Source organism: Marmota flaviventris, chromosome 3 (assembly GCF_047511675.1).
Source record: "Marmota flaviventris isolate mMarFla1 chromosome 3, mMarFla1.hap1, whole genome shotgun sequence".
NCBI classification, from domain to species: domain Eukaryota; kingdom Metazoa; phylum Chordata; class Mammalia; order Rodentia; family Sciuridae; genus Marmota; species Marmota flaviventris.
Genome location: NC_092500.1, coordinates 81,578,997 through 81,592,922, shown reverse-complemented (window position 1 = coordinate 81,592,922; position 13,926 = coordinate 81,578,997). Strand labels below are relative to the sequence as shown.

The window sequence follows — 13,926 nt, the reverse complement described above, 5'->3', positions numbered from 1 at the left end:
GTATGGAGTTAATGACTTAAAAAGTCAGTTGCGTTTAACTTTTTTTTCAGTTGTAGTGTTCACTGCAATGAAATATTTTGCAAGCAGACAAAATATGTGGGAAAAAAGAGGTGTATTTCCACATAAAATAAGTAAATATATACTAAAAAAAAAGTTGTTCAAAATACTGTTGTCTTCGATGTGAGAACTGTAAAGGACTGAAGAACAAAACTCTAAAAATTCTGAGATAGTCTACTCAAATTAACTTTGCAAATTAAGTATGTTTAACTTGCAGCACTAGAGATTAAACCCAGGGCCTTACCTATGCTCGGCAAGTGCTCTAACACTGATCTACCTCCTCAGTAGTTTTTATTTTATATTTTGGGATGTCTTGCTAAATTGCTCAGGCTGGCCTTAAACTTGTGAACCTCTGCCTCAGGTATCTGGGATTACAAGTACAGGCTACCATACCCAGCAAGTATCCTTAATTTTTTATTAGTCTTTAAACTGACAAAACCGGCAATTATAGCAATGGACTATGGACGTGATTTTTGCAGATTTTAATCAGTAGTTTCTTACTCCAAGAAAAGGACTTGGTTTGACAACAGAAGATCCATAAGTGAAGATACATTGGAAATTTCAGGATAAAATAAAATGTTCAATATTGTGCATAATTTGCTTCAGGATTCTCCACTTTTAACTGAATTTTTGAGCTAATCAATAATGTACATACATGGTTAAGTACACATTCAATAACTTCTGCATTTTACTTAAGCCAGGTTAATGTTTCTCCTTTAGGGTCTATTGGATGAGACATTTCTTGGGAGATCTTGTGCATAAAGAGCTGAATTGTTGGGCAGTCTCTGGACTTTTTATTCCCATCACATGGGGTGAAATGGCAGGAACTTCTCCACAGTAACTGAGTGGTCAGAAAGCTTTGGAGCCAGATGACAAATATGTTAGTAGTGGTCTAATTCTCCTATACAGAGAATCCAAAGCTTTATAGTACTATAATAGGTCTACACAGAGAGCTACTCCTCATAGCAAAGCAAAGCTAACACTAACGTTTGTTGAGGATTTCAAGAAAGGGTTCTGACCTCTCATTCTCTTTTTTCATGATTTGGGTCTTAACCTGAATATATAATCTTGGCTGCAGCATTTTCCAGGGGAGATTTATTCTAGCACAACTGAAAAAAAATAAATGAAATATACTGAGAGAGAAGTCAGTAGTAGTACTCCATTATTTAAACATACAGTTTAAAAGAACCAGAATAGTTATGTTGTATATAATTACCAACTTAATACAGTGTTATTTTTAGAATGGTAAGTCAGCCAGAAAGAGATCTCTATAGATACAACCCTGATGGCTCATTTCACCATTGCCTTTGGGCTCTGCATAGTCATTTCAACAGTCATAGATAATTGCTGGAACTGATTTCAGGGCATTTCACCTTTAACCTAGAACTTCCCTAATCACTCTCTTTCTTACAGTGAAGAAATAAACAAAACATTGGATACACAAAAATAAAGTGTAGGGGTGGAGCAGTTGGGAGGGAGAAGAATTCCTGACTCAGCAACGTCCACAAAGAAACAGCATTATGAAAATAAGGGCAATCTTCCAATCTCTAAGGATAAATCATCATCAAAATGATGGACAGTCTTGGTACTTTTCCTTTACTTTCTAACATGAAGAGTGGAAATTTATTTAAAAAGAAAAGAAAAACTATCCACCTCTGCTGAATATTTATCCCAGTGGTAATCACATAAAAACAATGATATTTTTAATCATAAGTATTTTGGATCTGGTCTGAGAACATTAAATAATTCACTAATTACTAGACAGTACATTTATAGCTTTAATTGTTTTTCCCCATTTCTCAAGGGATATATTTCTTCCAGAAGCACATTGCTGGAACAAACATTTATTTTTATTGTTTCACAGGAAAGAAGCAGAAGTACCCACCCAGCTACTATAATTCAATAAAATCAACTGCCAGAGAATTTTGTTTAATTTACACCTTTGCTCACACTGTGCCTCAGGGCCTACCTTATTTTTCTATTTGAATTTGATAGGAAATCGTCTGTTATAATGAAACAAATTTATGAGACTGATACATTTTTTTTCCAATCAGTATTTTTTAGACAATTTGTTGTTCTTTTCCTCCCTTCAAGAATACCACCGAAAATCATTACACATTAATTAATTATGAAGGTCATAATCCATGCAATACATGTTCACTGTGAAACATCTGGAACACACAAGAAAATATAAAGGCAAAAACACAAACCATAATCTAACCAACAGAAATAAGAATTGCAAACATTTTGAAAACTGTCTTCCAGTGAACAAATGCAATTTTTTATTAAATCTTATAGATTACCTTCTAGTCCATAATGAATAAGTAGTATTCTTCAACAAAAAAGCTTGGTTACGATTATTGCTCTGGGTCTCACGTTTGTTGTAATATTTGAAAAAGTATTCGATCACAATCTTGATATATATGATTTAAAACTTTTGCTATATTGAATATTAAGTAAGCAGGTCCTAAAGCCCAAAAGTTTTTGATTGATAAACAATATGCTTGTGTAGAATATAATAATGATTTCAAACTAAGCCCTGAGACAATTCAGGTAGGCACTTTAGTATGATTTGCTTGGCATATGAATTTTAATCACGTCTCAAAGTGGAACAGTCTCAGAAAATTTAACAAAATGTGAATCAATCTCTCTTCTAGAGGTTTCTGTGAGCATCAGTAGTGTTCAATAAGAAAGGATTTGCCTTGCTCTATTTAACAACTGATGATTCCAAGGCTATGTTTAATTATCATGTATTTTACAATGACCAAAATACCTGAATAATCACCTTATAAAGACAAAAGGTTTATTTTGGCACACAATTTTGGAGGTTTTGGTCCACCACTGGTTGGCGCCATTGCTATGGGCCTGTGGGGAGGCAAAGCATCATGACCGGAAAGAGAATGGAGTAAACTATTCAGCTTATCGCTGGTGAAGAAGTGAAAGAGGAAGGGGCTGGGTGTCACTGCTTCCTTTAAGGGCATGTATTCCAGAGCACCACAGGCTGGGGACTAAGCCTTTAGCACAGAAGCCTTTGGGAGACATTCCAGATCCAAACTATAACATCATGTCTCCACATGTTACAAGTTAAATACATTTATTATCTGGGAACTTTTAGAGAAAACCATCCATAAAGTCAGAGTTTCAGTTCCACTGAGTACCCACAGACTACTGCTGGTTACAAAAAAACTTAAAAGTTTTACTTTTCCCTTAAAATCATATCAAAGGTATTCTTTCTTCCAATGGAAAACACAAGAACAGTGTTAGAGAATACACACATACACACCATACACAGACACACAATTAACATATTCCCAACATGGTGATCAAGTATTTTCTCATTGTTTTTGATTTAATATATCCACCAGAGTGTTTCATTTCTATACTCAAGTATCTTCCTATATACATGCAATTGAGAATTCACTGGCATACATATCCTATAAAGTGACCAGTATACATTTTTAATAACCAACTCCTGTTTGCACAAATGTATTCAATGGAGTGTTACTTCACTGAATAAGGGGCAGCAATAAAAACTTACAAAACAAACAAACAAACAAAAAAAACATTGAGTGAGAAACAAGGCAGAGTTACCACACTTAACAACAGCACTGAATAGTGAGCCAAAAGACTCCTAGTCCAAGAAATATCCTCCCTCCAAGGATACGATCACCCTCAATAGAAACCCATGACCACTCGTGTACGGGAGGGCATGAGTGAAATAAACCAGGATCTTTACAGCACAATAGCAGTGCCCTCCCTGCAAGGCGCTTACTTGAGGGCTGTTCTGTAGTGGTAGATGGCTTCCCTGTTCCGACCTTGGTCCTTCAGGAAGTTGGCGTAGTTGTAATGAACCTTGGCATTGTGGGGCAGAGTCTGAACTCCAGATCTAAAACAGATACATTAAAAAAAATTATTTTAAGAGCAACAGAGAATACTGTTATGATATTCCTTCATATTTTACTCATGGTTTTATGAATGTGTGTATCTGAAACATTTGTTGGATTCACCTCAAATAAGGCTTTTCCAAAATTTGTGAATTGTATGATTTACTCAATATTATTTTCTAGGAAAGACAAAAGTTGTGCACAAGTGAACAAAGCTGCTAACTGGGCACCAGTACAATGTCCTCGGCAGGTAAACATAGAACCTTTCTACTTTCTAGAGACACACCTGAGGCCTGGGCAAGCCCTGCCATGTCTCCTTGGGCTTTCTTTTGGGAGCACAGCAGGGCCCAATGACAGACCTGAGGGCACATTAGGGCAAAAGGTAACCTTGTATTATCACGCCAGTGTCCTAACTAGGGTGCAGTGGGCAAACGTGGTACTCCCAGGGCTGCTGTAAAGGGAAACTCTGCAGAGGATGACGGAAAGCACAGATAGATCCTTCCAGTGCAAATTCACATACGGGGCAAATCCATTCTTCCTCTCCTGTCTACCTCAGGGACCAGTGTTTTTATTCACAGGAACTCAATGGAAAATGCCTAAGTGCTCCATGCACACACTGAAGAACCAAAGGAAGAAAAGATTAAATGGATTTCATAAAATGAGTATCAACAGCCCATAACTACTACCTCCTCTTTAGGAGGTGAGGTGAGATCTAACAGGTGGTTCCCTTTGTTCTCTGCCTCTTCCCCTTTCTTCTTTCCCACCATTCCAGTTCCCTTTGATGCTGGAATCCAGGCTAGCAGGAAAGGGTATCTCCCATCTCTCAGCAAGTCCACAAAGCCACCGCTTCCCTCCGGGCACTAGGAGGGCCACTTTGCAAGGAAAACCCTTTTCAGACCCAGGAGTGTGCCCAGGGACTCAGAGAGGCCCTTCATTGCTCACCGATAGTGGGTAGTAAATTTGAGCTTATTTGAGATAATTATCACATTCCTGGTTATGTATGGGCTGGAGCGAATGAAAGGAAAAGTTAAAAGTAAATGTAGGCCCAAGCAGAATCATTGAAAAGGGACACATTCCAGAGGTCTGATGGTATAATCAAATTAGTCTGCAAGCATTTCTTTGAACTGCGGTAAATGGCACAGTTGCTTTTTTTTTTTTTAAACATTTTTTTACACGTTGATGAATCTTTATTTTACTCATTTATTTTTATATCGTGCTGAGAATTGAACCCAGAGTCTCACACATGCTAGGCAAGTGCTCTACCACTGAGCCACAACCCCAGCCTGGCACAGTTGTTTAATATCTAATTTAAAGCCCATTCAGTGCCACACACTGTCACCAATTGGATACTAGAGACAGAAGGTGGCCAGAGTCCCTGCCCTCGGGAGCTTACTGGGGTGAGAAAACTGGGGAATCAGGAAATGCGGGTGATGACAGAATGGCTTGCAACAGCAGGTGAGCTGAGGCTCATCCCACAATGGGGATCAGGGGAGACTTCCAGAACAGTCACAGCAGAGCTGAGATGAGGGATAAGGAGAAGTAAATAAGCTCCAGGGTGAGAGGCAGCACAATGCCTGAAGCAGAGGACCTAGAGAAAGTGACCTAGAGAAAGGGGCTTCTGAGGGTCTGAAAGAAACTCAGTGCTGCTGGATCAGAGAAGGTAAGTCTGAGAGTGGGGAGACCCTAAGGGGCTTTGGGTTTCTTGGAAGAGCACTGGGGAGTCAGGGCAGGGTTTGAAGCATAGAAATGAGACCAACAGTGGAACGTCTGAGGACTGCAATGGCTGCAGTGGAAGTGGATTAGGAGGAAAGACCTGAGGCATAGAGACCTGTGAGGGTGCTGCAGACAGCATCACCAAGGGGGCAGAGGAAGGGGAGGGGGAGGGAGAGAGAGAAGGAGGGGAAGGATGGTCAGAATTGCAGCCATGGCTATGGTAGAAGATGTTCAGGAAGCAGAGGTGGCAGGTGGCAGGGTGTGATGGCAGATGATTCTCTGGAGAACAACCCTTGGAGAATGTTGAGGATGATTTAAGATTTTTCTTTCTTCATTCACTTATAGCTTTTTCCCCATCCCTCTCCCCGCCAATAATTGGAAATTATCTGCAAAAATAAATCAATACAAGAGAGATGACTGTAGGCTGGGCTTCCTACTGACAAGTTTTATTGGAAATCCAACGCTTCCCTATACTAAATCTGTGCCAATTTTTTTTTTTTTAATAAATGCATCTGAGAAGGACAGTAGTGGGGGCAGAGGGAAAATACAGAACTTATAAAATAAATGCAGATAAAAATATTCCACAGTTCAGGAAATGAGGCTTTGCTCAGAGACATTAAAAACCCTGCTTAAATGGCCACTGTATCAGTCTGCTCAGTCCATCATAACAAAACCCCATGGGTGGCTTAAACAATAGCAATTTATTTCTCACAATTCTAAAAGTGGAAGTTGAAGATTAAGGTCCTGGTTGATTCAGTTTCTGAGGTCAGCTCTCTTCCTGGCTTGTAGATACTCACCTTCTAGTTATGTCCTTGCATGGCCTTTCCTGGGGAGGGAGGTGTGTGTGCCCAGAGCTGGCTCTGGTGTCCCTTCCTCTTCTCATAAGGGAACCAGATCTATTGGATTGGAGCTCCACCCTATGATTCCATTCACTTTGTCACTTCCCTCACAGGTTCTATCTCCAAATAGAGCAAAATGGGAGGTGAAGGCTTCAACATATAAATTTTGGAGGACATAAACATTGGGTCTGTAACAATCACCAATGCCCTAGCTCTTAACCATGAGGGAGGGCACTGTACTTGCCCATCAGCAGCAAGAGCTGAGACTGTCACAGTGCCAAATGGCTGTGCCTAAAGGTCTTACTTTCCACTGAATGCTTGTCTACAGCTGAGGCCATCTGCCTAGGGAAGCCCATAAGGTAACACTGGGGCAGGAGAGGATCAGTGTGACATCTGCAGATGCCTCACAAAATTAACCTGCACAAGAGGATGCAGCTGGAGAGGGGCAGGGATAAAATTCAGATTCAAGGAGTTTGGTTCTAGATTTTGTTCTCTAGCCTGGAGGGAGGTGGTGGGGGTAGGGGATGAATGGTTTGGGGGCTACGTAGAAAGAAAACTTGTGGATCTTATTTTGATAAAATTGAAAGGGGAACAGCTGGGCATGAAGAAGAACTCAGGGATGAGAACCAAGTTTTTGGGCAATTATACTTTAATGTACTACCTCTCTCGGACAACAGATTTTCATTTAATTGTTAGCTTAAAGAAAGATCAATAGGGAAATTCCATGTGAACTGTGAAAATCTATTGGGGAAATATGTTAGGATGGTGTAAACTTTGTTGAATTTTGGTTGGAAAACATTTTTTTTTTTTTTTTTAGGACTCTCCATACTGCTTTCCATAATGATTGCACTAGTTTACATTCTCACCAACAGTGTACAAAATTTTCCTTTCCTCCAGTTATCTCTGGACTTCTTCTTCTTCTTCTTCTTCTTCTTCTTATTATTATTATTATTATTATTATTATTATTATTATTATTATTTTGTTCCAGGGATTGACTCCAGAGGCACTTAACCATTGAACCATATCTCCATCCCTTTTTATTTTGAGACAGGGTCTTGCTAAGTTACTTAGGGCCTCAGAAAGACAAATAGTGCCAGACACAGAAAGACAAATAGTGCATGATTTATCTCATTTATCTGTGAAATCTCAAAAGAAAGTCAAACCCATAGAAACAGATAATAGCATGATGGTTATGAGGGACACGAGGGCTAGGTTTAAGGCACAAACCTGCAGTTATGTGGGATGAGTATAGGGATACAATGTACAGCAAGAGGACTATCTTATTGTGTGGTAGATTAAAAATTTACAGAGAGAACAGATTTCAGGTGCTATTACTTAAAAAAAGGTAAAAATAGCTGGGCGTGGTGGTGCATGCCCAGTGGATCACTAAGCAACTCAGTGAGATCCTGTCTCAAAATAAAATACAACCAAAGGGCTGAGGATGTGGCTCAGCAGTTTAGTGCCCCTAAGTTCAGTCCTTGGTGAACCCCCTCCAAAAAAATGGTCATAATAGGAGGTGAATATGGGATTTGAGAGTTATGTGAAACGGCTTACCTACAGCAATTATTTCACCGATACATTTCATGGATACATTTATCAAATCTTCATGCTGTACTCCTTAAATTTATACAGTTAAAAAAGGAAGAAAGAAGAGAGTAGATGAAAGAAGTTTGCTTCCTTTTCCTGTTTCTCTATTTTTACTGTGACTGAAAGAGGCAGAAATAAATACCACAGATAGTGTTGATGTGGCTCAGGCTCCCTGGAGAAGAGCCGAGGTGAGCAGGCAGCAATCCTGGCACCAGCTGCGGGTGACAAGACGGCTGAGGGTTCTACTGTCCACCATGGACAGAAGTACAGATGTTTTTTTAAAAGGCCTCTCTAATGAAGGATATATTCTCCTATAAAGGAACAACCCTCATTCTCATTTGAGATAGAAATGGGCATCTCAGACTTCACTGTTTACAAAGCACTTTTCTCAATGAAACTCAGTGGCATGGTAGGTCTCTGAACTGGCTGCCTAGGGGCTGAGACCAGGTGAGATCAATGCATGTCCTGTTCTCTCAACAAAAGCTGCTGTAGACAAAAGGAAGGGCTCATGTACTACAAGGAGCCCCCTCCCCCGCACCTTAAAGATGTATGGATGGAGGGTCCAGCAGCCAAGAAGAAAAGGGTGCCTGTGAGTCCTGTAAGAACTTGTCACTGGTGATGAAAAGAGTCAGAATTTCCTCACTGCTCAGAATGGAGGACTCAATGGAATGCTGATGGCAATTTCATCCTCTCTCTTCATTTTACAGGAGAGAAAGCTGAGCCTCAGAGAAAAGCTGTGGCCTCTCAAAGGTGACCAACTGTTGAATCTGAAGGGCAGCCAAAGGCACTTGCTGTGCGTATGATGGATAGCTCTATTTGGAGGTGGATGCTAAAATACCAATGCTACCTTTCACTCTTACACAATTTGTATAATTTATGAAATACTTTTATTTACATGACAGAAAATAAATACATAAAAATATAATTGTTTAAATGGACAGTATGAGTTTTGTAGGATATGAGTAGGATCTGGGTCAGAGTGATAGCAATAGTTTTAAAAGACCAAATTTACACTCAGGAAAATTTCCAAGTTTTCTATCCAGAAGTACATAGTGCATGGTAACAGGTGGGTTTTGCAGACAACTTTGATTATAGCATGGATGTAACAGGAATATTTATGAAACTTATCTTTTTCCTTTGAAATTAGCCCAGTTATTCTAATTCACATTTCACCCAAGGAATGGATAATCAGGCCTGAGGAAACACAGCTCTGGCTAAGATCAGAACATTGTTCAGGAGGAAGCAATAATATCCACAACAGGCAGTGGAGTGGGTGGAGTAGCTACAATTCTAAGAACACTCTGCTTTTCCCATTGTTGTTTTGACCATTATGTTCTTGCTGTGATATTTTTCTGCTGTTTTGCCCGGTTCTCAATAAACATCTAGCAAAGAGAACTTTCCCTGGAAAGCATAACTGGCCAGGTCAGTCTCCCTGTCTCTTCCTTGATTTGATTTAGCCCTCTCAGTTGCCTTAATGGAAATATCCAGCTTTATACATATTTACTTCACATAAATATGTCATGTTCATAAATTATATACTGGATCCAAAGTACTATTATTCATTACAACAATGATTATTTGGAAAAAAACCCCTTCTCCTTGCAGGATTTCAACTCATGAGATTAAAAAGTGTGCACTTCACATTCCTCCCTCACACCTCTTATTTGCAGAAAATTGGAGAAATAACAGAAGGAATAAAAATAGCCACTTTTATCAGGCATATCTCCAAGTTTTTTGAATATTAACTTGTTTTGTTGGCATGGCTGGATTATAGGTCAGCAGAACCATCCCCAAATTCCTAATAAGGAAACACTTTTTTTTTTTTTTTTTTAAATTTGTAGTGTTCTGCCAGAGTTAATCAGAAAAGGAGTAAAAATTTGTGGCTCTTCTCAATTTTGAACCCTGCCTTGACCCAAGAATGCCACGATTTAGGGCATGCTCATTTTAAGTTAAGCACTAGGCTAAATACCCATGTCTCATGGATTGCCTCCTCAACAACCTGTCAGGTAAGTTGTATTATTATATTTCTGAATGAGGAGATTTAAGCTCAGACAGATGAAGACACTTTCTAAGGCTATAGATCTAGTGCTTAGTTAAGTAGAAATTTCAACTAAGGCCAAGAAATGGTCACCATTATTCCTGAGGTAGGTCGACATCTGAACTTAAACCAAACAGTCCCACAGGCTATGAGTAACACAGAACAAAGTGAACTCAGTAACACTTCACTATCAGAATGTTATCGTTGATAAGCAAACTCTAGCCTGTGGGCCATAGAGGAGGCAACATGTTCACACACCTGTCTTTGGCCTCTTTCCTGAGGCAATAGGAGAGGTGAGTATAGTAGTTGTAAAAGGGACTCTATGGCCCACAAAGCCTAAAATATATTTACTACCTGGCTCTTAAGAAGAATTTGTCAGTATCTGGTGGTTTTGTTCTTTGCCCTTGGAAAGCTGTGAATTTCTCTGGCACAGTAGTTCAGAAAAGAACTGAGAGAAAGGTGCTTCCTACGGAGTGGGAGAAAAATGTAGGCTGTAAGTGTTTATCAATGGCCAGTGGGTCACTGAAGCAGTTCGAGAGTGCAATTCAGAGACCCTGAAGCGCTTGCAAAAGAAAATATGCTTGTCTCCATCTTTCTAGGTATTGTGAGGATAGGGCTTAATCTAATCGAATTATGTTACCATGGTATTATTTAGTCCACACAAATCTAAGGTTCTGGGCTATTACTAGGCCCTATTGGAGGAGGAAAGGACACAGAACAGTTTCTTGTTACAAAATTAAAGAAAAAAATACCTTCCAGCTGCAATTATGGGTGTGTTTATACTGGAACTCACTTAGGTTAGAAAACAAGAGTTCTAAAAAAAGGTGTGGCAGCTTATGCTCCCTTGGCTTTTAGACCAGATGTGAGTTCAAACCCTGGCTCCTCTGAACAGCTACTTCAGCACAGACTACAACTTATCCTCTCCAAGCCTCTCATGAGCCACAAGTGCTTGGTTCTTTCTGTCTTGTGTGTGTAAGATTCTTGCCAACAGGAGAATAAAGCTGTGAGGGGATGCGGCATTTGTATCTCCTAAAAATACATCACACAGTGGGATCGTTTATGTGAGAGGAAGCCTCAGCTGGAAGGCTGGAGCTTGGCCAGCATTTGTGTTTTCTCTAACACAAAGGTCTGTCTTAGGATATTCTGTAAAGACTTTTGAGAATATTGCCAAGCAAAACCATCCCATAATTAGAGGCCTCAGCCAGGCCATATGTCCTAGGAATGCTTGATGGGCTTATCATGTGGAACTGAGGAGGAACAGAAGCAGAACCTCTGCTGAGGACATTGCTGTGTCTGGAACCATCACAACTGTTTCTTAATCCAGCCAGCCCTTGGGTGTGGCCACAGTGGCTACTTTAGTTTTTCTTTATCCTTTAATGCTCAGCTCAGACCTATAGTAGAAAGATCTTTGAAGGCCTAAGTGAGTCTTGGTCACTCCCTGCACTTACAGAGGGCTCTGTGTCTAACATTACATTAGATTGAAATATGTTCCCATGCCTGACTCCATGTAGACTTCCAGCTCTTCTATGGACAACCCCCCTCCATATCTTAGAACACAGCCAGAATAAGAATCTGAAAACCTTACACAGTGTTTACCACATGCTAGACACTGTCTTATGCATGTTTCGCTGATTATTTTATTCTCATGCCGTATCCTGGAGACAAATACTATTATCCTAAATTTTATAATGAAGAAGCTAAGGCACAGAGTAGTTAAATAACTTGCCTCAACTCATATAGCCATAAAATGGCAAAGCTTGGTGCCTAGCCAGAATGTCTAACTCCAGACCCCCAAGTCAACCCCTGACCCTATCCTGATGCACATGTTACCAGCAAATGTTCACTCATCTGATCTGAATATTATTCTCACAGATGAATCCACATATACATCTGGACTTGAAGGACAGAGAATAATTTTAAAGTCTCAGATTCTTAATAGGCTTCTCAGGACTTACATAAAAGGCAAATCTCTCAAAAAAAAAAAAAAAGAGAGAGAAGAAGAAGAAATCAATAGCTTTAATTTATACATGACACAAAATTCCATTTGACCACCAAAGCCCCCTGCAGAACCAAAGTCCCTTTAAGTATAAACATGGAATGGTTCTGTTTTAGTAATCAACTGTTCACTTCCTATGTACTTCCACCTAAAAGAACAGAAGCTTCTGGATGCAAAGTCAATGTACTTTTTGTTCTTCTTTTCTTAAATTGCTGGTGTCAGTCGTACGGATTCTGAGCACTAACTTACTGTCCTTAAAATAAACTACTGCCAGTGAAAGCCATCCCCAAAGCTGTTCTGCTTAAGCAATAAACATCACCAGAAGACACAACCACAGTTCATTTCTTTACCCAGGCACAGGCTTAACACAGGGCAGAACCGTTGCAGTTTCTCATGAAAGCACTGACTATTGAAAGTGAAAGAAACAAAACTAAGCAACAGACACCAGAAGGAAGTTTTATTACTGAGCTTCAATAGCCCTGTGTTTTCAGAATGACTGGGAAGGAATCTACTGTGTTCTGCAAGAACTGGGTTGAATGTGGAGGGTTATGACAGAGGCTGAGCAGACTCTGCAGTCATTCTGTCATTCTGTGGCCTTAGCACGCGTGAGGCCCTGGGTTTGATGCCCAGCACAGCAAAAAGCAAAAGAATACAAAAAGAACTTTACATTGCAACAATTCCCTCAAGTGCCCACTGAAATAATGATGACAATGATATAGGAATAATAAAATAATCATACATGCATGCCAAACTAATTATTTAAAAAACTTAAGTTGCCATGTAGTAAAATCAGATGCATTATTTAAAAATAGTAGAGGAGTATAGTCAACTTTAGTTCTATTTATTCATTTCTTGTTCCCTTCTCATATCATTTGGACTTCCTGCTGGAAACGTTCCTCTTGCTTGGCTTTGTGAAGTCCTTGTGGAACCCCAAGGAGCTCTGCCTGCCCTAATTTCACCATCGAAGTCAAAAGAAGCTTCTTTGGCCAGGTCCGTCATCTTAGCACACTGGCAGGCACTGCAGAACTAAGGTCAAGCTCAATCAAGAGGACTTTTTTCCCTAGGATTCTGATGTGAAGCTAGAATAAGTTTACCTTCATTCCCATTACTGAAAGGACACAGCAAGGACTGTCTGGGTCCCTGTTTCCTGTTTGTGACAGGTCAGGTTCTTGACATTCCTCTTAATTCTGTGTGTTTTCCTATGTTCTTCCAAAAGTCTCTCCTTTTCTTGAGTGATCTCAGCTCTTTTGGTCATTTGTTTTCCACCAAAAAAGTGCCAGGTACCAGCTGAATGAACAGGGAACTGAGGGAACCATGCTGATTACATTGGCCAACTGGGTTATATAAGTGAGGACAGAAGGAGAAGAAAACACAGGTTGAAGGTCCCTGGGAGACAGGTAAATACTGTGTGGCAGGTGTGACAGTAGTAAGAGAGCCAGATACTGGTCACCAGGGCTGTGGCACAAGTGAGACAGACTAGGCCCCAGAGACACAGCATGATGAGTGAGTGACAGTCCCAAAGAATGTTATATTTCCTGACAGGTTCAGGGCTGTGGATTGACATTGGTATATTCTGAAACAGCTTCCATGCCACAGAAAACACTATCTGGAGATGAAAGAGTCTTTCACTTCCTTGTTCAAAATCAATGCTCAAAATAAAACAATTAGATTACAGATCACAAGGCATTTAGAACATTCTAAAGAAGTACACATATAGCCATCTCTCTTGCTGCGTGCTCACCTTTTCCAATAACTTGACTGAACGAGAAAACTAGGCTTACCAGTTTCATTTTGTTTACAGCTGATTTTAC

At 39.9% G+C, this 13,926-nt stretch overlaps 1 protein-coding gene across 1 annotated transcript in view; it reads right to left on the bottom strand.

Annotated features, from left to right (window-relative positions):
* Tmtc1 (transmembrane O-mannosyltransferase targeting cadherins 1) overlaps positions 1-13,926 on the bottom strand; it is a 267,820-nt gene that overhangs the window by 66,694 nt on the left and 187,200 nt on the right. The window contains exon 11 of the mRNA XM_071610020.1: positions 3,830-3,943. Coding sequence (XP_071466121.1) covers positions 3,830-3,943 — 114 coding nt within the window. The remainder of the gene's footprint in view (positions 1-3,829; positions 3,944-13,926) is intronic.